Raw genomic sequence first — 27,733 nt, forward strand, 5'->3', positions numbered from 1 at the left:
AGTCTGATTGAATGCTGAAAATGTTATCACAGACCGCCTTGAAAACGAAATGGAATTTTTTTTTCTATGAATGATAAAACCCTGAATATTGAGAACATTTGATTCATACCCCCTCTCAATCGACATATTTTACAATCAAACCAAATGCAACAGAAATGCAACAAACAGCGAAATATGAACGCGAAGGGTAAAAAAAAAAACCATCTACAATCTGATATATCTGATATATCACTAGGGATGATGTTCGAAACCGATTCTCCTGGTTGTTCGATAAGAAAAGAACCGATTCCATGGACTCGAATCCCTTTTTGAGAACCGGTTCCTGTTATCGAGGCCACTATAGTAAAGAAAAAGAGTTGGTTCTTTATTCGAATCCCTGGGAACGAATCCCAAATGGGCAATGTTATGCCCATTTGATTGTAGACTCTTACTGACACCTTGTGGCGATATGAAAATACTACGCGTCAATAGTTTCTGCACTTCCGGGTTGACGATGTTAGTTCCGTTGATGAGACAATTGAGAAGTAGACAAGTTGTGTTAGCTCTTACAAGCCTTGGAAAAGATAAGTCTGTAAGTAAACTGTTTAACTTGTTTATGTAACTCAATATTAAGGTGGAAAGTGGTTACATTTAATAGTAAGATGTTTATTGAAAAACGATTTTTGTGCACTGTTTCAATGGATGTTTTGAGGACTTAAAATGGCTGCCAGTCGTGTATTTCCACCATCGAAATAGTTTCAACACTCAGAAGTATTTGTTTGATGATAGTACTGTATATTTGTGTGAAGCTAATATTTTCATATTGTGTATTACATTTCAGTATGTTAATTGTATCACATAGCTTATACATTTGTCATTGTGTGTATTTCAGTTTAAAAAAAACAAAAAAACAGTCCAGTGCAAGACAAAAGTAAAGATAGGAAAAAACAAAGCAAGATCAACAACAATAAAGAGCCTAAATGGATTAATCTGCTTTGGAACTTTATTAGACGTCCTGGATTGTTTGTTAGCTGTCTGCCTGTGTGTGTAGTTAGTATGTTCCAATAGCAGCAGAAGTGCACTTTTTGGAGAGCTGTATTATTTTCAGTTTTGTGCCCAAGGGACTGATTTTGTTTAACACTATTTTATTATATATACACCTATAGTGATCACAGAGACAGCTTGTTTTTGTGTTACTGTATATATTTGTTTTTCTGAAAAATCCCACTTAATATACTTTGGGTAACAACAGTCAATATTTATTTTTTTTAATTTTTTTAGGGGGGTAAAAGTCAATATTTATTTATTTATTTTATTTTATTTTTTTCTTATAAAATAAAAGTGAGCTTTTGTTAAACCAAATATTGTGTTTTTTTCCATATACAACAACCTATCTGGATTCGATAAGAGAATCGATTCGATAAGAGGATTCGATAATGGGCTCGAACTTGATAATTTCTTATCAAACATCATCCCTATATATCACTAAGCTTTAGAACTTTCTTGTAAAAATCTCCTTCCGCGTCTGTCCCTGACACCCACATTTCAGGCTGGCCGCTCTGGAAACACTCTGTGGAAACGCTCCCCACCCACACTGCTTGGTGCCTCGTCTGACCTGCTGTGACGTAAATTAACATAGTAACTAGTAGGGTTGTACGGTATACGGGTATTAGTATAGTACCGCGATACTAATGAATCATATTCGGTACCATACCGCCTCTGAAAAGTACCGGTCTGCCACACCTTAAGATTTTTTGTTAAAATAAAGCCAATAATGCAATTTTTTGTGGTACCCTTTATTTACATAAGTATCGAAAAGTACAACACTAGTCACTAAATTATCATGCAAAAGCGCAGATTCCAACCATTGAAATACTTTGTATAGTTGAAGACTTATGGTAATTAGAAAACCTCACTGCACATCATAACGGCAGCTACACTTTCCATCTTAAAGATCTAAAAAAAATATTTGGGAATGTCCGGCGGGCCAGATTGAAAAGCTTAACGGGCCGCATGTGGCCCCCGGGCCTTAATTTGCCCAGGTCTGTATTAGATCAATGTTTTTCAACCACTGTGCCGTGATATACAGTCTGGTGTGCGGTGGGAGATTATGTAATTTCACCTAATTGGGTCAACATTTTTTTTTGCAAACCAGTAATTATAGTCTGCAAATGATGTGTTGTTGTTGAGTGTTCGGTGCTGTCTAGAGCTCGGCGGAGTAACCGTGTAATACTCTTCTATATCAGTAGGTGGCAGCAGGTAGCTAATTGCTGTGTAGATGTCGGAAACAGCGGGAGGCAGTGTGCTGGTAAAAAGGTATCTAATGCTTAAACCAAAAATAAACAAAAGGTGAGTGTCCCTAAGAAAAGGCATTGAAGCTTAGGGAAGGCTATGCAGAACGAAACTAAAACTGAACTGGCTACAAAGTAAACAAAAACAGAATGCTGGACAACAGCAAAGACTTACTGTGGAGACGGCGTCCACAATGTACATCCGAACATGACATGACAATCAACAATGTCCCCACAAAGAAGGATAAAAACAACTGAAATATTCTTGATTGCTAAAACAAAGTAGATGCGGGAAATATCGCTCAAAGGAAGACATGAAACTGCTACAGGAAAATACTAACAAAACAGGAAAAGCCACCGTGTAATACTCTTCCATATCAGTAGGTGGCAGCAGGTAGCTAATTGCTTTGTAGATGTCAGGAACATGGTTTGTCGTGATCACAATATGCGGGAGGTAAGAAGGTATCTTACACTTAAACCAAAAATAAACAAACGACGAGGGCCGCTAAATGCCCCTAAGAAAAGGCATTGAAGCTTAGGGAAGGCTATGCAAAACGAAAGTAAAACTGAACTGGCTGCAAAGTAAACAAAAACAAGTCAAAAAAACAAGTCTTTGCTGGACGACAGCAAAGACTTACAGCGTGTGGAGCAGACGGCGTCCACAAAGTACATCCGTACATGACATGACAATCAACAATGTCCCCACAAAAAAGGATAGCGTCCGCACAACTTAAATAGTCTTGATTGCGAAAACAAAGCAGGTGTGGGGAATATCGTTCAAAGGAAGACACGAAACTGCTACAGGAAAATACCAACAAAAGAGGAAAAGCCACCAAAATAGGAGCGCAAGACAAGAACTAAAACACTACACACAGGAAAACAGCAAAAAACTCAAAATAAGTCAGGGCGTGATGTGACAGGTGGTGAAAGTACACCTACTTTGAGACAAGAGCTATAGCGATGCATGCTTAGTTATGCTTTAAAGTCATATCCAACAATTGCGAAAACGACTTTTTATTGTCAATATCGGCAACTGGTTTCATTTTTGATGTTTTCTGCTGGTGGTGTGCCTCAGAATTTTTTCAAGAAAAAAAATGTGCCTTGGCTCAGAAAAGGTTGAAAAACACTGCATTAGATTGAGGAACCTATAGGGCAGGGCTATTCAACGACATCATGAAGAGGGTCGCAGTTCCAAGAGTCCAAAGGCTCGGGGGCGGGACATAGAAATGTCACGTAGTGCCTCTGCAGGTTGTATTCTTTTGAGACTTTGTTTACTTCTCTACAAAGTAAATACTTTCACACCGCACTGGCAATAAATGCATTATTCTGCCATCGCTACTCAATTCCAGCGTGTGCAGTTAGTTAACACGAATAAAGAAAAAGAAGCTCCGGGTTTTGTTTACATTGACGTTCCTTCTTTGGAAATATTTTCCTTCCTCAGTTTTATTTCTTTACACTTCTTCCTTCATTTAGGATTGTACGACTGAAAATATAGATATAAAATAAAAATGACAAAAGTATTCTGTATTTTACATAAATAATGTATATTGTGTATTTTACATGAATAAAGCAGAAGGTTTAGTGTTAATACATTCACACAACGACATATAGAAATTAAACAACACCTACAGGACATCAAACATTGCACACAGTGTATGTGACTCATCACAATTAAACCTAAGGTGTAGCGTTATCGCCCTCTACTGGTCAGATTGAGTTCTACATGTATTAAACGAGCTCTGATCGCCCAGAGTTAATTTTAGACAAAAAACAACCGCAAACACAAAATACATCACAAAGTCAGCAATTTCAATACAAAACAAACTAAATATCTTTATGCACTACTTTATCTACTTACAAAGTTTCGTAATGAAGTTTACACATGTGGAATTCTATTGTCTACAACAATGTGTCCGTCACTTAAATGGCCCGACAGGGAATTTTTTATTTCGTATGATTCATTTTAAACTGCGGGTACAGCACAGCCAGGTAAACAAAACCCTACGTCCAGCAAAAATAGCTACCCGGCACCCACAATGCATTGCGAAATCACGTACCCTTTCGAGCCTTAAAATACTCAGATGACACTGCCATTCTTGCACTCCTCTCCAACAGTCAATCCATCCTGGACTATCATAACACAGTCAAACATTTCACAGAGTCACGTTATCTGGAAATCAATGTCAATAAAACAAAATAAATATGGTTCAACCCCCCCCTCGCCCCAGCACCCCATCATCATAAACACACAAACAGTTGACACTTTTAAATACCTGGGAGTAACTTTGGACAATAAACTCACCTTCGATCAGCACACCACAGACATTCAAAAAAGAAGTCAACTAAGACTGTCAGCCATCCGTAAACTTAAAGGATTATACGTTGCACCTCACCTCCTGTTAGTACTGGACCAAAGCATTGTTCAACCCATCCTTCTGTACTGTTCCACAGGTTTCTTCACTATGCTTTCTGGAACCAACCAGACCAAACTCACAAAATCAAAATCACCGACCCACCCACACCCAATATCTCAGATCTAAACCACAGGTCCATCATTCGAATGGCAAACACAATAGTCCAGGATATCACTCACCCACAACACCAATACATCATCCCACTACCAACAGGACGCCGGTACAGAACCATCAAATTCCGGAGGGCCCGCCTCGGGAAAAGCCTTATCCCTGCAGCTATAGCCACCCCAAACAGCCGGCCTGTCTGACAAGCCTGTAAATGTGTCGGTGCTGTCACTGTCATGTCCAATCCAATCTAAATCTAAATCTTATAGGTAAAAAAAGATAAAGAGGCTAAGGGAAAACAAGTGATTGCGTGTAAGTTTACATTAGAACTGAATTGGAGCAGAGAGTCTACCTTGACCCATTTTGCCGCCGGTCATTGCCTCTTTGGCGCTGCCGAAGCCCAGCTCTCGACACACCACCGTTGCAGCTCGGATGTTCCAGTTGTCGTCACACACCGTGCCCCACTCGCCGTTCCTCAGCACCTCTACTCGACCCTCCCCTATCATGGCTCCTCCTTTTAGTCGTACCAGGGGTTGCTGAGCAGTTGGTCCACGAGAGTGAAATAGGGAACAAGGAAAGACATGGAAAGACATGGATAAATACAAAGTGCGTACAGTAGTAGTCTGGGTATAATGATGGTCTACATTCTGGTGACAAATGTAGCCTTCATGAGCGCTGGGTCTCTTTGGCCCACGCACAATGAATTGCTTAAGAAACCTTGCCGATGACCAACCTCCAGCCTGTACGCCTTCCGGAAGCCGGTACTGAGACTGGGAGCAAAGGCCCGTCCAGGAACACAGCTGAGCACTACAGGCATGCCCTTCGCACAGGTGCTGTTGCCCTTCAGCTCGATCTCCCTACCCAGTTTGCAGTCAGACAGGTCGGCCTCGTTACCCGTGCAGTTGACGGAGAAACCCCAGAAGTTCTTCTTTCGGCGCTTGGCCAGTACTCTGGAAGAGAGATATGCACATTAAATAACTTACGACCAAACTATCATTCCCACAAATATGTCATTTTTTTGTCGGTTTGATTGATTGCACAGTACAGTACATATTCCGTACAATTGACCACTAAATGGTAACACCCGAATACGTTTTTCAACTTGTTTAAGTCGGGGTCCGACGTTAATCAATTCATGGTAAGGTGAGGCTTAGGTGTTAGTTCATGTACCAACCTGTCGACTAGAACGCCAACGTGGAAGTTACATAACACCTTTAAGGTATAGCAGAACATTCCTGAATGGACTCAAACAGAACCAGACAAAGCAGTGTTTGCTAGAGTATACAGTAAGGTGTAGATTGTAACATTACATAATCAACATGTCAAAAAGCAAGTTGTTTATGTTAGAGCGTGTCATAAAAGCAAGGAAACGCCGCACCGACAGTGGTAGATTACAATAACGATGCAGGTGTAAGCTCCTTGAGAAAACTAAAGTTTTACCAATGCTCCCCAGACAACATCAATAAGGGTCGCAATGACACTCGTCACTTGTGAGGAGCACAAAAGCAGTCTTGTTGTCAGCACCTTAACATTCCCATGACCTCATGGTCAACAGGAAGCCATTAACATCAAGCAACCTGACTGCGGCTGACCTCAAAGTACATTTTTAGCTTTTAGCAGAATCTGCCTTTGAGTTGGTTGAATATTTTTGTTTTTCACATTTCGTCTGTTTGCTACACTTTTGTTGATTGGTTGATTGATTGAAGCTTTTATTAGTAGATTGCACAGTACAGTACATATTAAATGATAAATAAATGGGTTATACTTGTATAGCGCTTTTCTACCTTCAAGGTACTCAAAGCGCTTTGACAGTATTTCCACATTTACCCATTCACACACACATTCACACACTGATGGCGGGAGCTGCCATGCAAGGCGCTAACCAGCAGCCATCAGAGGCAAAGGGTGAAGTGTCTTGCCCAAGGACACAACGGACGTGACTAGGAAGGTAGAAGGTGGGAATTGAACCCCAGTAACCAGCAACACTCCGGTTGCTGGCACAGCCACTCTACCAACTTCGCCACGCCGTCCCTATTCCATACAATTGACCACTAAATGGTAACACCCAAATAAGTTTAATAAGTCGGGGTCCACGTTAATCAATTCATAGTACAAATATATACTATCAGCATAACACAGTCATCACACAAGTTAATCATCAGAGTATAAAAATTGAATTATTTACATTATTTACAATCCGGGGGGTGGGATGTGGAGGGGGTTGGGGCGGGGGGTTTTAGGTTGGGTTGCTATCAGCATATTTCGGTCATCAACAATTATATCATCTGAGAAATGGACAATGTAACAGTGTAGGTCTCACTTGGTAGGATATGTACAGCGAGCGGTGAACATAGTGAGCTCAGAAAGTACAAGAACAAGTATATACATTTGATTGTTTACATTTGATTATTTACAATCCGGGGAGGTGGGATGTGGTGGGGGCAGGGGGTTAGGCTAGGGTTGTAGCTGCCTGGAGGTGTTCTTTTAGTGCGGTTTTGAAGGAGGATAGAGATGCACTTTCTTTTACACCTGTCGATGACCTGAATACTTGATTTAATGGTGAAAAACAGGGTGAAAGTGCTCTTTCACTTTTATAAAACGGTTGAGCAACTATTACACACTAAAGAATAAAATGCATTTCTAGGGATGATGCTCGAAACCGGTTTTCCCGGTTGTTCGATAAGAAAAGAACTGAGGCCTCGGACTCGAATCCCTTTTTGAGAACCGGTACCCGTTATCGAGACCACTATAGTAAAGAAAAAGAGTTGGTTCTTTATCCGAATCCCTGGGAACGAATCCCGTCCCGACAAGAAATGCCCAGTGGGACATCACAAGAAATGACGTCACGTAGAAAAAAAATGGACCGGAAAAAGCGCTCCAAGGCATGGCTTCATTTCACCAAAAAAAAACGAGGAAGCGGCAATATGCAATTATTGCCTGTAAGGGGGGAAGTACAACAAGCGTGTCGTGTCTTCGACACGTGTTGAAGCAGCGGCAGAGACGACGAAGAACGCCCCTCTTCTTCTGCCAGCTGCCCAAGTCCCAGCTACAGTGGCGGTGACGCCGGTGAGTAACTAACGTTAACTGTTGCCGGTTAATTCCCATATCTGCTCACTTGTAGTAACGTTACCTCTTATGTCAACCAGGACTGCAGTAATGTTAGCCAGACTAACGTTACCTAAGCATAGTCAGTGGCTAACGGTAACGTTAACGTGAGCCTTTTTGTATGTGTCTGATAACGTTAACGTTATCTTGTAGCCTACACCACGACAGTTTGCAAGTCTGTCTAATAAACTAGTGCTTTCTTTATTTCTTTAGTTTATTTGGAACATGAACACACTTACGGTATAATACATCACAGTTTCATATCATATACATCATTTATTGACCTCTTTATAATAAAATATCTGTGAATTAGTATATACAACAGTTTTGTAATATGTAATTAATTAATTCAGTCATTATTAATATACTGAGATGAAGAATATCTTACTTTCAATAAGGTTGAAAGTATTTCTCATAATTCTTCTTCTTTGTACTTTGTAAGCACTATTCATTTGAACAACCTCTTAAACTGGATCATATCAGTACAATGTTTAACTTCTTTACTTCATCCTTTCCATCATTTAATTCCACATCGTTTTTGCTGTTTGCAATTTTACCAAATCATCGAACTTTAATATTTTTGACTCAATAAATAAAGTGTTTGTATGTTCTCTATATCCAACATTATGCATCAGTCTAATTCATTTTTTTTGTAACACGGTTAACGAATGTAGCGCACATTTGTAGTTATTTCCCCACATTTCTGCACAATAACTCAGATATGGTAATACTATAGTAGCGAGCAGTAGAGAATGTGAAGTGATTTGTTAAACCAAATATTGTGGGTTTTTTTCCATATACAACAACCTATCTGGACTCGATAAGAGAATCGATAAGGAATCGGTTCGATAAGAGGATTCGATAATAGGCTCAAACTCGATAATTTTTTATCAAACATCATCCCTATGCATTTCTGAGGTTGGCTAATCAAGGATTCTTTACAGCTGAAGTTTTTCCTGGCAAAAGATATTTCAATCAGGGTATTACTGACATCCAAACTGCAAATAGAAAATCTGAGTGATTCTTCACATCGTTAAATGAGGGGAGGAGACATTTATCCATCGATTTTAAAGTCATCTGCATTTGTTCTTTGGGAAAAACAACAATACAAGTGATTGGACACATCTGTTCTGAAATAGCAACAATTCTGTCACAGATTGTGGACCACATGTTCATCGTTAGAAGAGTCAGGCTCAAATGGAGCGACATTTTGGACCCTCAGGAGGGACGATCTTTCACATCATGTGAGCGACTTTGTGCAAAATTCGTTTTTGGCTCTTTGTCAACAATCTGCAGACTGAGGCCTGCTTTATCTCAGTGAGGAAAGTGTTTGAAGGCTTAAGTGATGACCACCAGGAAATCAACACACCCTGCCCTACTATTACTTTTGCTATGGTGCAGGAAATGCAGTTCATAATAACATGTGGTGATTGTCCCCTATCAAATAATGATTTATATTGGCACGTATAAGCAATTACTCACTTGTAGGGCTTATTATTGAAGCGCTTCTCCCAAGGGAAGCCGTACATGCCACAGATGACCCTGCTGTTCATTTCTGTCCAGTCCTCATTGCAGATCTGCCTCCACTTGCCTGCGTCTTTCACTTCCAAAAAGCCCTCCGTGATAGGAATCCTTTTCCTGTGCGAGTAAGTGGCCCTGATCCGCACATCCTCCACAAGCACCGGCACACCCTGATGAACAGAACAATGTTAAATTAGCCAGACATTAGTCATGAAATACTTACTCATCTACAGCTAGTAATGTAAACCGGATCAAGTTATTTTTTGCATTACTTTCGATCTAAATGTTAACAACGGAAAGTCATTGTTTATGGCTTTAACTTTTTTCCTTTGTTTGAAACGTACATTAGAAAAACATTCAATCCTTCAACATCTAACCATGACACAACACAGTCAGTGAACTTGGCCAAATACCTCCACAATCGTATAATCATGCTTATCTTGCGTTGCAGTCCTTTATACAATATATATACAGTGTGTTAGGAATGCAAAGAACTTTCTAGGAATCAGTCTGTGAATGTTGAAGGACATTTGAAAGTGTAAGCCTCAGTATGACAACAATGAGTCAAGGTTCATTGTTAATATGAAGAATGAAGTCTTTGCTTAAACATGTTTTGTGACTTTAGCTGCTGGGTGAATATCTGGAATTTTTTCCCCAACATTCATAGTTTAAAGTTAGCTGAAAGTACATAAATAACATATTACATTAGGCTTAGGTTTGTGTGTTTTGTCCAAAATCCGTTTCCATATGAGTTGGGAAATTGTGTTAGATGTAAATATGAACGGAATACAATGATTTGCAAATCATTTTCAACCCATATTCAATTGAATGCACTACAAAGACAAGATATTTGATGTTCAAACTCATAAACTTTATTTTTTTTTTGCAAATAATAATTAACTTAGAATTTCATGGCTGCAACACGTGCCAAAGTAGTTGGGAAAGGGCATGTTCACCACTGTGTTACATGGCCTTTCCTTTTAACAACACTCAGTAAAGGTTTGGGAACTGAGGAGACACATTTTTGAAGCTTCTCAGGTGGAATTCTTTCCCATTCTTGCTTGATGTACAGCTTAAGTTGTTCAACAGTCCGGGGGTCTCCGTTGTGGTATTTTAGGCTTCATAATGCGCCACACATTTTCAATGGGAGACAGGTCTGGACTACAGGCAGGCCAGTCTAGTACCCGCACTCTTTTACTATGAAGCCACGATGATGTAACACGTGGCTTGGCATTGTCTTGCTGAAATAAGCAGGGGCGTCCATTGTAACGTTGCTTGGATGGCAACATATGTTGCTCCAAAACCTGTATGTACCTTTCAGCATTAATGGCGCCTTCACAGATGTGTAAGTTACCCATATATTGGGCACTAATACACCCCCATACCATCACAGATGCTGGATTTTCAACTTTGCACCTATAACAATCCGGATGGTTCTTTTCCTCTTTGGTCTGGAGGACACGACGTCCACAGTTTCCAAAAACAATTTGAAATGTGGACTCGTCAGACCACAGAACACTTTTCCACTTTGTATCAGTCCATCTTAGATGAGCTCAGGCCCAGCGAAGCCGACGGCGTTTCTGGGTGTTGTTGATAAACGGTTTTCGCCTTGCATAGGAGAGTTTTAACTTGCACTTACAGATGTAGCGACTAACTGTAGTTACTGACAGTGGGTTTCTGAAGTGTTCCTGAGCCCATGTGGTGATATCCTTTACACACTGAAGTCGCTTGTTGATGCAGTACAGCCTGAGGGATCGAAGGTCACGGGCTTAGCTGCTTACGTGCAGTGATTTCTCCAGATTCTCTGAACCCTTTGATGATATTACGGACCGTAGATGGTGAAATCCCTAAATTCCTTGCAATAGCTGGTTGAGAAAGGTTTTTCTTAAACTGTTCAACAATTTGCTCACGCATTTGTTGACAAAGTGGTGACCCTCGCCCCATACTTGTTTGTGAATGACTGAGCATTTCATGGAATCTACTTTTATACCCAATCATGGCACCCACCTGTTCCCAATTTGCCTGTTCACCTGTGGGATGTTCCAAATAAGTGTTTGATGAGCATTCCTCAACTTTATCAGTATTTATTGCCACCTTTCCCAACTTCTTTGTCACGTGTTGCTGGCATCAAATTCTAAAGTTAATGATTATTTGCACACAAAAAAAATGTTTATCAGTTTGAACATCAAATATGTTGTCTTTGTAGCATATTCAACTGAATATGGGTTGAAAATGATTTGCAAATCATTGTATTCCGTTTATATTTACATCTAACACAATTTCCCAACTCATATGGAAACGGGGTTTGTATATTTAATGTTTTTACACAAAAGAACACTTGTGATAGTCAGTCAATGATAACTCCATCAACTAACAGACTGGGAGAAGACCGAACTGTTGTGGGATGTGTTGAGTTTGGGAGAGTGTCCGGGCTGGTCTCTGGGCAACCAAAACGAGTAGCAGAGCCAACTGGTGGAACAAGAATCACACGTAAACACCGCTAATTTAAGCCACAACCTTTGACATCCCAACCTATCAGGGTCAACAAAAAGCTAATAACGCTGCCATTGTTCATTTCCTTTCTCGAGCAAAGAAAGCTGCACTGGGGTGTTTGCCCGAGTGTGAAGTTGACCTGTGGGAGCCAAAAAAAAAAGGGCTGAGACTTTTTAGCTGCTCTGTGAAATGCTGATCTAACTAAATGTGAGACAGGCTGACTTAGAAAGAGCCTCCGACATCCAGGCATGTCTCCCAGAAATACACAAGGTGGTTTCCTTAGATGGCGTCAGCTTGTAGAAATGTCGAAGGCCGCAAATGTAAAAGTTAGCGAGTTGGGAGTGTGAGACCGATAGAACCAAACTGTGACCCCCGACCCTCCTGACTGCTGTGGTTTGAGTGGGTGAAACATTTATTTTAAAAGAGGTTTCCTGATGACCGGAGCTTGACGCAGGTTTTCTATTTTGAATCCAGATGAAAAGGTTATTACGGATGTGAGGTTGCCATTGCAAACCACACTGAGGATAAGCATTATTTAATGATCAAATAATTGTAGGAAACTCTTTAAATAATTTGGAATTAGTGTGATCCAACATGCATATCTGCAAGTTGATGTTGCAAAATAAGGTTGTTACACTGCTGCTAGGTTCAGCTTTAGAGTCAACTGCTTTGCAACGTAAAGGCTGATGTTTCAATTAAATGTAAAATTTGTGGAAAAATATGCATCTCCTAGACTGGAGTGTTAGAGTGGAGGTTTTATGCAGTTTTCACATATTAACATGTTCTCAACAATAATGCATAGACTGGGGTTACCTCATTATGTCAAATTTGGTTTGTGTATTTGAATGTAAAAATATTTGTAAATGTTTTCTTGAGGAAAAAAACAGCATTTTGCTTTACTTCCATTAGAATTGATAGTACTTCTGTTTGTTAGCCTCTGGACTCATGGTCCTTCTGAACTTTGAATTTGGATGTTGAATCGATGTTCTTGTCAACGCCAAAACTTAGCAACAGCTAGCAGTGTTTCCCACACATTAATTTATTTGTGGCGGCCCGCCACGAAAGAATTACGTCCGCCACAAATAAAAAATAAAAACATTTTTAAAAATTTTTTTTGTCCTTTCCAGCTTCTCAGGCAAATCATATAGTTGATGTAGATGCCCATATAGGCTGTTCAGATTTACTTTACAAAAGAGAAGTGTAGGATACTTCTCTTGTTGCCTTATTTGTATTTGACCACTACTGTTTTCTGTTTATTTGTTACTGACTGTGGCAGGACACCTCTGCCTCTGTTTCACTTTATGTTGCTGGTAAATAATATGGTTGTAGTAGTAGGCTAAAGTTAAATTATTTAGTATGCACTAATCAAAGGGGCAGAGCTTTAAGAGACATTTTAGCTTTTATATTTTATAAGATATATTTTTTGTAAGAACCACAAATAATAAATATATTTCAGTGAATAACTTATTGTTCAAATCTGTATATAAATATGTACACAAAGTGTTGTAATTATATTGTAAAATGGATGGATGGATGGATGGACGTTTAAAACAAAACTGTTATTATTAATTTGTAAGTATACATTTTTTTAGCCTTTTTAGAGAAAATCATATCATTGTAGTAAATTATGCAAATTACTCGATGATGTCATGGTGACCACGCCCATAGTCACGCCCCGACCGCCACAGGTATCTTGGCAGTTTATGGGAAACACTGAGCTAGGATTACTTACACTTACACTGACAATAAGCTATCCATACACTTGGGTAAAACGGAATCCATCCTATTTGGGTCCCAAATCAACCTTAAGAAAGTCAGTGACTTCACTATTAAAGTGGGTGACATTGTTATCACCAGGAAAGATACCTACCTAGGTTCCATTCTAGAGGCTAATCTTTCCTGTGATAAAATGGCAACCAAGGTAATCAGAAAGATCAACCAACAAACGAGATTTCTCTACAGAATCTCCTCTCAAGTCAACAAAAGCACCATGAAGATTCTAGCGGGAACTCTCATTCAACCCTTTTTCGACTACGCCTGCACCTCCTGGTACCCTAGCACCTCCAAAACCCTTAAATCAAGACTCCAAACATCCCAGAACAAGCTAGTCAGGTTACTTCTAGACCTCCACCCCAGATCACACCTCACTCCTACCCACTTCTCCAAAGTGGGCTGGCTCAGGGTGGAGGACAGAGTAAAACAACTTGCACTGAGCCTAGTCTATAAAATCCGTTACACCTCCCTGATACCGAAGTACATGTCAAACTACTTCCATAACGTAAATGACCGCCATAACCACAACACCAGGGGGAGCTCCACAAACCACGTTAAACCCAGATTCCGATCTAACAAAGGTCTTAACTCATTCTCCTTTTATGCCACATCAATGTTGGAATGCACTCCCAACAGGTGTAAAAGAAAGTGCATCTCTATCCTCCTTCAAAACCGCACAAAAAGAACACCTCCAGGCAACTACAATCCTAGACTTACACCTTCCCCCCGCCACATCCCACCTCCCCAGATTGTAAATAATCAAATGTATATACTTGTTCTTATGCTTTCTGAGCTCACTATGTTCACTGCTCGCTGTACATATCCTACTAAGTCAGACCTACACTGTTTCAATGTCCATTTCTCAGGTTATATAATTGATGATGACTGAAGTGCTGATATCAACCAAACCTAAACCCCCAACCCCCTTTCCCCCATATGTGCGGAGAAGATCAAAACAAAACAACCATTTCATAACATGCAGTATAAAGAGAAGTAGCTCCTAAAATCAAAGTCCATTTCATCATTCATCTGCGTGTGAGGACTAAAATCTTGGTCAAGTTGAGCATAAGTGTTCACAAAGAGGTCCTCCCAGTGTTACTTTTGGCTCAGGAGGGGAGAAAAACTGGTTGTGAAGTAAAGAGAGGAAGCGAGGAGGACATATACCCACAGCTGGATTCAGTTCAGGCGTTCCCCCCCCCCCCAAAGGACCAGACTAGCAGACATAAACTCAGCCTAATCCTGTTTGGCAGAGGCCCGAATTTACACAAAGCTCATTTTCAGTCCCCTCTGTGTGAATGCAGAGAGACAAACATTCACACCAACGCTATTGTGTTGAGCCACACCTTAGAAATCAAATATGAGATGATGGTCAAAAACATTGTAACATAAAATCTTTGATGTCATCCCTATAATACCCATTACACCTGGTAGGGGCATATTACTTTCTGGAGATTTCTATGATTAACATGCGTTTAAGTTCTCAATTTCCTTGTTTTATGATAGCATCTCTTGAGTTGCCATGGACTTAGAAATATTTAAACAAGAAAAGGAAAATATTATTTACAGTATTTGAATGGTTCAATCAGAGTGGATGTTGGGTATTGTGGTAGTTTTGAAGTACATTCCCAGTACTAAAATGTGCTGTGATCATCAATCAATCAATCAATGTTTATTTATATAGCCCTAAATCACGAGTGTCTCAAAGGGCTGCACAAGCCACAACGACATCCTCGGTTCAGATCCCACATCAGGGCAAGGAAAAACTCAACCCAATGGGACAATGAGAAACCTTGGAGAGGACCGCAGATGTGGGACCCAGTCCATAGTGGATCTAACATAATAGTGAGAGTCCAGTCCACAGTGGATCTAACATAATAGTGAGAGTCCAGTCCATAGTGGATCTAACATAATAGTGTGTTAGTCTAGTCCATAGTGGATCTAACATAATAGTGTGAGAATCCAGTCCATAGTGGATCTAACATAATAGTGAGAGTCCAGTCCACAGTGGATCTAACATAATAGTGAGAGTCCAGTCCATAGTGGATCTAACATAATAGTGTGTTAGTCTAGTCCATAGTGGATCTAACATAATAGTGTGAGAATCCAGTCCATAGTGGATCTAACATAATAGTGTGAGAGTCCAGTCCATAGTGGATCTGACATAATATTGTGAGAGTCCAGTCCATAGTGGATCTAACATAATAGTGTGAGAGTCCAGTCCATAGTGGATCTAACATAATAGTGTGAGAGTCCAGTCCATAGTGGATCTAACATAATATTGTGGGAGTCCAGTCCATAGTGGATCTAACATAATAGTGTGAGAGTCCAGTCCATAGTGGATCTAACATAATAGTGTGAGAGTCCAGTCCATAGTGGATCTGACATAATATTGTGAGAGTCCAGTCCATAGTGGATCTAACATAATAGTGTGAGAGTCCAGTCCATAGTGGATCTAACATAATAGTGTGAGAGTCCAGTCCATAGTGGATCTAACATAATAGTGTGACAGTCCAGTCCATAGTGGATCTAACATAATAGTGTGAGAGTCCAGTCCATAGTGGATCTGACATAATATTGTGAGAGTCCAGTCCATAGTGGATCTAACATAATAGTGTGAGAGTCCAGTCCATAGTGGATCTAACATAATAGTTTGAGAGTCCAGTCCATAGTGGATCTAACATAATATTGTGAGAGTCCAGTCCATAGTGGATCTAACATAATATTGTGAGAGTCCAGTCCATAGTGGATCTAACATAATAGTGTGAGAGTCCAGTCCATAGTGGATCTAACATAATAGTGTGAGAGTCCAGTCCATAGTGGATCTGACATAATATTGTGAGAGTCCAGTCCATAGTGGATCTAACATAATAGTGTGAGAGTTCAGTCCATAGTGAATCTAACAATAGTGTGAGAGTCCAGTCCATAGTGGATCTAACATAATAGTGTGAGAGTCCAGTCCATAGTGGATCTAGCATAATATTGTGAGAGTCCAGTCCATAGTGGATCTAGCATAATAGTGTGAGAGTCCAGTCCATAGTGGATCTAACATAATATTGTGAGAGTCCAGTCCAAAGTGGATCTAACATAATATTGTGAGAGTCCAGTCCATAGTGGATCTAACATAATATTGTGAGAGTCTAGTCCATAGTGGATCTAACATAATAGTGTGAGAGTCCAGTCCATAGTGGATCTAACATAATATTGTGAGAGTCTAGTCCATAGTGGATCTAACATAATAGTGTGAGAGTCCAGTCCATAGTGGATCTAACATAATAATGTGAGTGTCCAGTCCATAGTGGATCTAACATAATAGTGTGAGAGTCCAGTCCATAGTGGATCTAACATAATATTGTGAGAGTCCAGTCCATAGTGGATCTAACATAATAGTATGAGAGTCCAGTCCATAGTGGATCTAACATAATATTGTGAGAGTCTAGTCCATAGTGGATCTAACATAATAGTGTGAGAGTCCAGTCCATAGTGGATCTAACATAATATTGTGAGAGTCTAGTCCATAGTGGATCTAACATAATAGTGTGAGAGTCCAGTCCATAGTGGATCTAACATAATAGTGCGAATGATGACCTAATCATATAGTTGAATATGTATGAGTATCCAGTTGTAATGAGGTTCTAGTTGACAGAGAAGGGCAAAACACAGCAAAGAACATGGAATGATGTCATCAGAAATCAAAGTACTATGTAGAGTATGAGGAAGTACAGATGATATCAATAGGAAATGTGTTGCTGAATATGGTCAGCAGCATCAGTGACTCTGCTATTTGTCTAACTTGCTGACTGCGAGTGAATCATTCATTCCGCAAATACTAACTTTCTCTTCAAAATGCCCTCACAGTTTGGACACGTGCTTTATTTGGACCCAGTCAGTGCTGCTCTATGGAGGCATTACTGAAATGTTTCCAAACAGACCTGTTTTTCTAAGTGCTCCCACAAACCCCCTGCACTGCACCCCATGTGGATGTGTGAACATGAGACTGTGGTCTCGCCAGTCTATGACTAATACCTCCACTACTCTGCACGTCTTCAACTTTATTCCGAACCCTCACGTTTTATCCACACGTGACCCGCCACCAAACACGCAGCCCTCCTGCCTCCATCTTACTTAAACATGGTGAGTGGGAATCATTATCTTCCAACAGTGCAGATGAAAAGATGATTTTCACATCTGCACTGCCCAGTTTATGGTCTCACTGGGCCACAGCTTGCTTGACTGGTATGTGCGTGCGTGCAATACGTCTTATTTGAAATGTTTAGGCCTGGCTATGATGTCATGGCACTGCTGTGTATTCTAACTCACAGCAAAAATGTGTAGAGTGTTAATCCGGATTTACAGCACATTCTTCACAACCCTTTCCTTTTTGTAAATACCCATGTGTAAAATGTATTAAGTTTTTCTGTAAGGCTAATAAACATTATATTAAGAGGTCATATCATGATTTGTTCTACATTCAAACAGTTCATTGTGGTCTACATCAGTGTTTTTCAACCACTCTGTGCCGTTGAGTTACCATGAATTGATTTACGTGGACCCCGACTTAAACAAGTTGAAAAACATATTCGGGTGTTACCATTTAGTGGTCAATTGTACGGAATATGTACTGTACTGTGCAATCTACTAATAAAAGTTTCAATCAATCAATCAATCAATCAATTAATACAGTCTGGTGTGCCGTGGGAGATTATCTATATTCACCTATTTGGGTTAAAAATATTTTTTTGGCAAATTATGTGGTGTTGTCGAGTGTCAGTGCTGTCTAGAGCTCGGCAGAGTAACCGTGTAATACTCTTCCATATCAGTAAGTGGCAGCCGGTAGCCAATTGCTTTGTAGATGTCGGAAACAGCGGGAGGCAGGGTGCAGGTAAAAATGTGTCTAATGCTTAAACCAAAAATAAACAAAAAGGTGAGTGCCCCGAAGAAAAGACATTGAAGCTTAGGGAAGGCTATGCAGAACGAAACTAAAACTGAACTGGCTACAAAGTAAACAAAAACAGAATGCTGGACGACAGCAAAGACTTACTGTGGAGCAGAGACGGCGTCCACAATGTACATCCGAACATGACATGACAATCAACACTGTCCGCACAAAGAAGGATTAAAACAACTGAAATATTCTTGATTGCTAAAACAAAGTAGATGCGGGAAATGTCGCTCAAAGGAAGACATGAAACTGCTACAGGAAAATTACTCAAATAAAGACAAAAAGCCACCAAAATAGGAGCGCAAGACAAGAACTAAAACACTACACACAGGAAAACAGCAAAAAAGTCCAAATAACTCAGGGTGTGATGTGACAGGTGGTGACAGTACACCTACTTTGAGACAAGAGCTATAGTGATGCATGCTTGGTTATGCTTTAAAGTCATATCCAACAATTGCGACAACGACTTTTTACTGTCAACTGAGTTTCGTTTTTTAATGATTTCTGCTGGTGGTGTGCCTCCACATTTTTTCAACGCAAAAAATGTGCCTTGGCTCAAAAAAGGTTGAAAAACACTGCTGTAAACAACTGCATGACTGCTCTGAGTTGTAAACAACAGACGCTAACGGCTATTATCTATGCTACATGCGACATCGGGAACATAAAAACAGATTATATAATTTACCAGTCCATTGCCAAACACAGTAGATACTGGTCAAATTTTAAAAGTAATTTTTAGGAAAAACTATTATTTTGCCAGAGGACGGTGACACAGTTGTCTTAGATTAGAAGGCTAAGCTAGCTACACAACAAACAGAGCTAACATTGCTCAAGTATCTTTAATAGATTTCTAACCTACTGTTATTACTTACTGTTTCATTGTCTCCTACATTGCCATAAATTGTAGTCATCGAGCCCGCCATTAAAAGTAGTTTTTTGAAAAATCCATCTTTTTGTCAAGGTCTGTAGTTGAAACAATACTTTTTTTTGCACACACTTAGAGCGACTTCTAAAGGCCTCCCAGATGGCAGATCTTCTCACCCTATCTCTAAATCTTCTCACCCTATCTCTAAGGGAGAGACCCGCCACCCGGCGGAGGAAACTCATTTGGGCCGCTTGTACCCATGATCTTGTCCTTTCGGTCACAACCCAAAGCTCATGACCATAGGTGAGGATGGGAACGTAGATCGACCGGTAAATTGAGTTTTGCCTTCCGGCTCAGCTCCTTCTTCACCACAACGGATCCATACAGCGTCCGCATTACTGAAGACGCCGCACCGATCCGCCTGTCGATCTCACGATCCACTCTTCCCTCACTCGTGAACAAGACTCCGAGGTACTTGAACTCCTCCACTTGGGGCAGGGTCTCCTCCCCAACCCGGAGATGGCACTCCACCCTTTTCCGGGCGAGAACCATGGAGTCGGACTTGGAGGTGCTGATTCTCATCCCAGTCGCTTCCCACTCGGCTGCGAACCGATCCAGTGAGAGCTGAAGATGCTGGCCGGATGAAGCCATCAGGACCACATCATCTGCAAAAAGCAGAGACCTAATCCTGCAGCCACCAAACCGGATCCCCTCAACGCCCTGACTGCGCCAAGAAATTATGTCCATAAAAGTTATGAACAGAATCTGTGACAAAGGGCAGCCTTTGAGGCAAGATTGTTTTATAAATATCTCTGCAATGCCTCCACGCTTTGATTTAAAATGTTCGGCAATTATGCAGATCCAAAATGCACAACAGCGTGTACCAATTGGTAAAAAAAAAAGTTGATTTTGCATGATAGAGCCCCTTTAGGACTTTAAAATGTACATTGCACAAGAAATCATAAAGTGCAGGTGTGCCCCGATAAAGTGAGTCCAGAATAGGAAACATGTGTGGAACGTCCACATTGCAATCCATCAAAAAGAAACGTGACAAGCATCAACCTTTTCTCCCTTCGATTACTTTCCTCCTCACAAGCCCTCGCATACATTGGACTTGTTGGAGCCAAGCGAGCTTTGACTCAGGTTTAAATGTTTTTGTTTAATCGCAGAGAATGCGAGGAGCGGGAATTCTTGAAAGCGGACACCATTCCAGCTGACGGAGGAGTGCAACCTTTAACCTTCTTAGACGTGCAAAGGAACAAGGCTTTCAACGCTGCTTTCTATTAATGTCTATGGACTTCTGATGTCTCCGTGTTGCTTGCGGATGTGTGTTCGGGCATGGAAAACACATCGGTTGTGTGGTTAGAAACTGCAGACACTATTTATTCCTCTTAACCAGTCAGGACAACCACATCGTATCGGACTATGAGCTCATCAGAACTTACATTTTTATCACTTTCAGAGGCACCCTCAATACTAGGCACATTTCCCTTTTTGGCAGGAGGACGATATGTTATGCAAACGTTATAGGAGCTCTAGAAGAATAACTCTTATCAGTGTTTCCCATAAACTGCCAAGATACCTGTGGCGGTGGGGGCGTGGCTACGGGCGTGGCTATGGGCGTGGTCACCACGACATCATCGAGTAATTTGCATAATTTACTACAATGATTTGATTTTCTCTAAAAAGGCTAAAAAAATGTATACTTACTAATTAATAATAACAGTTTTGTTTTAAACGTCCATCCATCCATCCATTTTACAATATAATTACAACACTTTATGTACATATTTATATACAGATTTGAACAATAAGTTATTCACTGAAATATATTTATTAATTGTGGTTCTTACAAAAAATATATCTTATAAAATATAAAAGCTAAAATGTCTCAAAGCTCTGCCCCTTGAATTAGTGCATACTAAATAATTTAACTTTAGCCTACTACTACAACAATATTATTTACCAGCAACATAAAGTGAAACAGAGGCAGAGGTGTCCTGCCACAGTCAGTAACAAATAAACAGAAAACAGTAGTGGTGGGAGATAGACACAGAGCTTCATCAAACATCTGATCCACTGAACAAAGAGCTCCAAAAATCTTGAACTTTAGACTGGCATCAGTTTTACTCCCTACACTTAACCATGTGTTTCCTACTGCCTGCAGACTTTGCACCCTTTGTTATATACACATGTTGTGTTTCTAATATAAATACATTTAATAAAGTCAAATACAAATAAGGCAACAAGAGAAGTATCCTACACTTCTCTTTTGTAAAGTAAATCTGAACAGCCGATATGGGCATCTACATCAACCATATGATTTGCCTGAGAAGCTGGAGAGGACAAAAAAAATAAATAAATATATATATATATATATATTTTATTTTATTTGTGGCGGACGTAATTCTTTCGTGGCGGGCCGCCACAAATAAATGAATGTGTGGGAAACCCTGCTCTTATCTAACGTTTCTCATATGGCATAAGACTAGAAATTGAAGCAGAGAGATACATTTTAGTTGAGCTCTGCCGTTCCCACATGAACAAGAAAATATCATTTAGCGTCCTTCCATCTGAGATTTCATCTGTTGTAATTAGGGCTGCAAAGGGGTGGAAAGTAGGGATGATGTTTGATAAGAAATTATCGAGTTTGAGCCTATTATCGAATCCTCTTATCGAACCGATTCCTTATCGATTCTCTTATCGAGTCCAGATAGGTTGTTGTATATGGAAAAAAACACACAATATTTGGTTTAACAAATCACTTCACATTCTCTACTGCTCGCTACTATAGTATTACCATATCTGAGTTATTGTGCAGAAATGTGGGGAAATAACTACAAATGTGCGCTACATTCGTTAACCGTGTTACAAAAAAGATCAATTAGACTGACACATAATGTTGGATATAGAGAACATACAAACACTTTATTTATTGAGTCAAAAATATTAAAGTTTGATGATTTGGTAAAATTTGCAAACAGCTAAAATGATGTGGAATTAAATGATGGAATGGATTAAGTAAAGAAGTTAAACATTGTACTGATATGATCCAGTTTAAGAGGTTGTTCAAATGAATAGTGCTTACAAAGTACAAAGAAGAAGAATTATGAGAAATACTTTCAACTTTATTGAAAATAAGATATTCTTCGCACCTGTTGCTCATCAGAGACTCTATTTAAGCCTGCCTTTTCCGGTCACTTGTAGTGGCTTCATTGTTTGCATTTGCAACAGTTACGTTGGCATTCTGGTTTTCGAGCTCATGGTTCCTGTGCTAAGTTACCTTAGCTTCTAGTATTCCTGTGCTAAGTAAGTTTTTGCTTTAGCTTCTCGTGCGAACGGCACACTTTCCTTTTGTTTCGTTCTTGTCTGTTGTAATGTGTATGATTTATGAGAAATAAATCATCTCCTACCTGCACGCTTTCGTCCGGAGCCGTCAGTTTTGCGTCCCGGGAGAACGAACCGCTGCACCCCACAGTGACAAATGACTGAGCTACGTGACGTCATTTCTTGTGATGTCCCACGGGGCATTTCGTGTCGGGACGGGATTCGTTCCCAGGGATTCGATAACGGGTACCAGTTCTCAAAAAGGGATTCGAGTCAGAGGACTCTGTTCTTTTCTTATCGAACAACCGGGAAAACCGGGTTCGAGCATCATCCCTAGTGGAAAGTTTCCGGTAAATTTACGGAAATCTTACGGAAATTTACCACGGGAGGTTAAGCTCGGGAAGTTTGGAAATATTGAAAATGTTTTGATTATTCAAAGTTGGACATCGTCCATGGGAATTAATGGAAATATATGGGAATGAATGGGGAATTACAATAATGATATATTATTGGGCACTTGTCTATATGCTAGGTTGCTTAGGAAATCAGCACTTCAGTCATCAACAATTATATCATCTGAGAAATGGACATTGTAACAGTGTAGGTCTGACTTGGTAGGATATGTACAGCGAGCAGTGAACATAGTGAGCTCAGAAAGCATAAGAACAAGTATATACATTTGATTATTTACATTTGATTATTAACAATCCGGGGAGGTGGGATGTGGAGGGGGGAGGGTGTTAGTCTAGGGTTGTAGTTGCTTGGAGGTGTTCTTTTAGTGCGGTTTTGAAGGAGGGTAGAGATTTTTTTTTTTACACCTGTTGGGAGTGCATTCCATATTGATGTGGCATAGAAGGAGAATGAGTTAAGACCTTTGTTAGATCGGAATCTGGGTTTGCACTTTGTAGTAATAAATACGACTAGAAGATTTTAGCATTATGTTTGTGTTCAATTACAGTATGTGTGTTCATCCTAAAGATTCCTGACACTTAATTTTACCCAATGGCAACTTTATCAAGCATTTTTTTTTTGGACATATACCGCAATTAGAGTGTCCGCCCTGAGATCGGTAGGTTGTGAGTTCAAACCCCGGCCGAGTCATACCAAAGACTATAAAAATGGGAGCCATTACCTCCCTGCTTGGCACTCAGCATCAAGGGTTGGAATTGGGGGTTAAATCACCAAAAATGATTCCCGGGCGCGGCCACCGCTGCTGCTCACTGCTCCCCTCACCTCACAGGGGGTGATCAAGGGTGATGGGTCAAATGCAGAGAATAATTTCGCCACACCTAGTGTGTGTGTGTGTGACAATCATTGGTACTTTAACTTTAATAATATCGCGTACCGTGGCCCTAATATTGTGATGATATCATACGGTGAGATTTGATACTGTTACATCCCTTGATGTGCCACACAATTTTACTTTTTTTTTTAGTAACTAATTTTTAAAACTCTATAACATGCATGCAAAGAAGTCAGAAAATGTTTCCCATTTGTAGCCACGCCCCCTCGGCTAATATACTTCCTGTGTTGTGACCAGGGCCGTAACTAGGATTTGACAAATACCGAGGTCAAAAATTGGTTGTCCAAGAGGAACTTTGAAAGGCTAAAATCATGGGTATCCCAGCACTATATATATATCATATTACCTTGAGCAACACAAGCATTTCCAGAATAACAAAAGCTTTAAATGAGCTGTAACTATCCCATCTAACAACTAGCTCATCTAACATCTTTGATAAACAGCATGATTTTATGGCTATATAAATAAACTTTGATTGATGATTGATAGTTGTAATTTACAGTGATGTTGAATCAATCAAAATAGAGCATAAATAATCATCTTTGTGCAGAGAGTGTTTCCACACAGCTGGTGTACAGTACTGACTGGATGTAGATTGCAGTGTCTGTTTCCCTGCTCGTGTTGACCCTTTGGTTTAACTTAAATACGTCCACTTTCCAGGTAGAGCACAAAATGTCCATTCATGCAGTGAGTAAACACCGCCAAGGAACGTTGCTGCCTGTTTCTGATGAATGCTCCAGCGTGGTCAAAAAAAAAGGTACAGCTCCACCTTATCCCCATTCCTTTCTCCTTCCACTTGAAAGACCTCACCCAGACTTGGGAAATATTTACAGGGTGGGGGACTTAACTACTGCAACACCCTGGGACAGTAAACACACAACAAACAGAACCAGAGGGTGCTACACAAATGCAGCCCTCTGTAAAAAAAATGATGTCATTACAGCCACTGGCAGCATTCATAAGCTTTTAAATATGTGCCTGCTTCCAACTGGCTCTGACCATGATACTATTCACTTGCTGTAATGTTTTAAATCAACACTTCCAGACATTCCTACTGGTATGACTGGCAAGGTGTTAGATCACTGCCTTCATCTCTATTAGTCTGCTTGCAATGGGAACCCCCTGCGTCACGGTGAATGTTTTCAGACATTTCCTTTCCCGTCTGCTATCACGCCCCCACTGACTTTCCATCTGGTACGGGGGTGTTGCCTGCAGCCAGACAAGATCTTCACCTGCTTGCAGAATGGAAAGCCTGTCCAGTATCTCCTAGGGGGCTGCGTAGGGGGTGACGTTAGGCCAAGGCAGCATGGCAAAGTCATTACTTGGCTTGCAGGGAATCTGACAGCACGTGCAAAATGACACGAGATGGTTCCGTGCAGTCATGAGTCTTAAACTCAACTCACACATACGGTGGGTAAAAATGGGTGTACAGTGTTTGGTGTCAACCAGCAGAGGCGCTGTTGTTTCAGTCTCCACAGAGCCGTGCATAGAGAGGATGGCCAACTCGCTTTCAGAATTGGCCTCAAAATGGCCAATTTTTATTTATAAAGCGGTTTTCATACATAAAAGAAATGCAACGCAAAGTGCTTTACAGACTTAAAAACAATACCCCGATGACCCAGATTCCCCATTATTTCACACAAATACCAAACACAAACACACACATATACAGTCGTGGTCAAAAGTGTACATACACTTGTAACGAACATAATGTCATGGCTGTCTGGAGTTTCCAATCATTTCTACAACTCTTATATTTTTGTGATAGAGTGATTGGAGCACATACTTGTTGGTCACAAAAAACATTCTTGTAGTTTGGTTATTTTATGAATTTATTATCTACTGAAAATGTGAGCAAATGTGCTGGGTCAAAAGTATACATACAGCCATGTTAATATTTGCTTACATGTCCCTTGTCCCAAACAGCTCAATTTTTGTTTCATCTGACCACAGAACTTTCCTCCAGAAGGTCTTATCTTTGTCCATGTGATGTCAGGGGAAACAAAAAGTGAGATGTTTGGCCACAATACCCAGCAATATGTTTGGAAGAGAAAAGGTGAGGCCTTTAATCCCAGGAACACCATACCTACCGTCAAGCATGGTGGTGGTAGTATTATACTCTGGGCCTGTTTTGCTGCCAATGGAACTGGTGCTTTACAGAGAGTAAATGGGGCAATGAAAAAGGAGGATTACCTCCAAATTCTTCAGGACAAGCTAAAATCATCAGCCCGGAGGTTGGGTCTTGGGCGCAGTTGGGTGTTCCAACAGGACAATGACCCCAAACACACGTCAAAAGTGGTAAAGGAATGGCTAAATCAAGCTAGAATGAAGGTTTTAGAATGGCCTTCCCAAAGTCCTGACTTGAAGGTGTGGACAATGCTGAAGAAACAAGTCCATGTCAGAAAACCAACAAATTTAGCTGAACTGCACCAATTTTGTCAAGAGGAATGGTCAAAAATTCAAGCAGAAGCTTGCCAGGAGCTTGTGGATGGCTACCAAAAGCGCCTTATTGCAGTGAAACTTGCCAAGGGACATGTAAGCATATATTAACATTGCTGTATGTATACTTTTGACCCAGCAAATTTGCTCACATTTTCAGTAGACCCATAATAAATTCATAAAAGAACCAAATATTTTTTGTGACCAACAAGTATGTGCTCCAATCACTCTATCACAAGGGAGGGCGGTGGGGGGGCGGGGTTGAGGTGGGCGGGCAGGGTTTGGTGGTAGCCGGGGTGTATATTGTAGCCCGGAAGAGTTAGGGATGCAAGGAATTCCGGGTATTTGTTCTGTTGTGTTTATGTTGTGTTACTGTGCGGATGTTCTCCCGAAATGTGTTTGTCATTCTTGTTTGGTGTGGGTTCACAGTGTGGCGCATATTTGTAACAGTGTTAAAGTTGTTTATATGGTCACCCTCAGTGTGACCTGTATGGCTATTGATCAAGTTTGTCTTGCAGTCACTTTCGTGTGTATGCAGAAGCCGCATACAACACGTGACTGGGCCGGCACGCTGGTTGTATGGTGAAAAAGCGGACGCTAAAGGCAGTGCCATCACGGCACGCCTTTAATATTGTTGTGCGGGTGAAAATCGGGAGAAATTCGGGAGAATGGTTGCCCCGGGAGATTTTCGGGAGGGGCACTGAAATTCGGGAGTCTCCCGGAAAAATCGGGAGGGTTGGCAAGTATGAATAAAAGTTTCAATCAATCAATCAAAAGACTGTAAGTAAACACTATCACAGGAGCCATCTGCACCAGGAGGTCATCAGACCATGGCCACCAGGACCCTGACGCAAAGCACCCCCACAGCACGGTCGATAACCCCTGATGCAGATGGCTCCCTCTGAGGAACGCTGGGAAGTACATTTCTTGAGGTAATGGCTGTTGAATTGTGCTGTTTACAGAAATGTGTTCAACTCATCCTTCCCCACAAACACATCCACTCATTACACATGTGTAAATGCAAAAAAAATAAAAAAAATCTCACTGCACACACACGGTCTAAAAAGCTGTAAAAATAGCCTAGAAATGTATTGTGGCCATGTAAATCCTGCATAGCAGCCCTCAAAAATGCCTGGGCCTTGCATGACTTACAATGTGTGACTTTTTGAGGGATGTCCT

The 27,733-nt window shown here is 40.5% G+C and overlaps 1 protein-coding gene across 1 annotated transcript in view; it reads right to left on the reverse strand.

Moving 5' to 3' along the window:
- The window catches only part of loxl2a (lysyl oxidase-like 2a), a 75,591-nt gene that overhangs the window by 24,686 nt on the left and 23,172 nt on the right, over positions 1–27,733 (reverse strand). Inside the window, exons 4-6 of the mRNA XM_062044245.1 lie at positions 9,377–9,585; positions 5,523–5,739; positions 5,142–5,325 (exon numbers count right to left, since the gene is read on the reverse strand). Of these exons, the coding sequence (XP_061900229.1) occupies positions 5,142–5,325; positions 5,523–5,739; positions 9,377–9,585 (610 nt within the window). The remainder of the gene's footprint in view (positions 1–5,141; positions 5,326–5,522; positions 5,740–9,376; positions 9,586–27,733) is intronic.

This window comes from Entelurus aequoreus, linkage group LG01, assembly GCF_033978785.1.
Source record: "Entelurus aequoreus isolate RoL-2023_Sb linkage group LG01, RoL_Eaeq_v1.1, whole genome shotgun sequence".
Classification (NCBI taxonomy): domain Eukaryota; kingdom Metazoa; phylum Chordata; class Actinopteri; order Syngnathiformes; family Syngnathidae; genus Entelurus; species Entelurus aequoreus.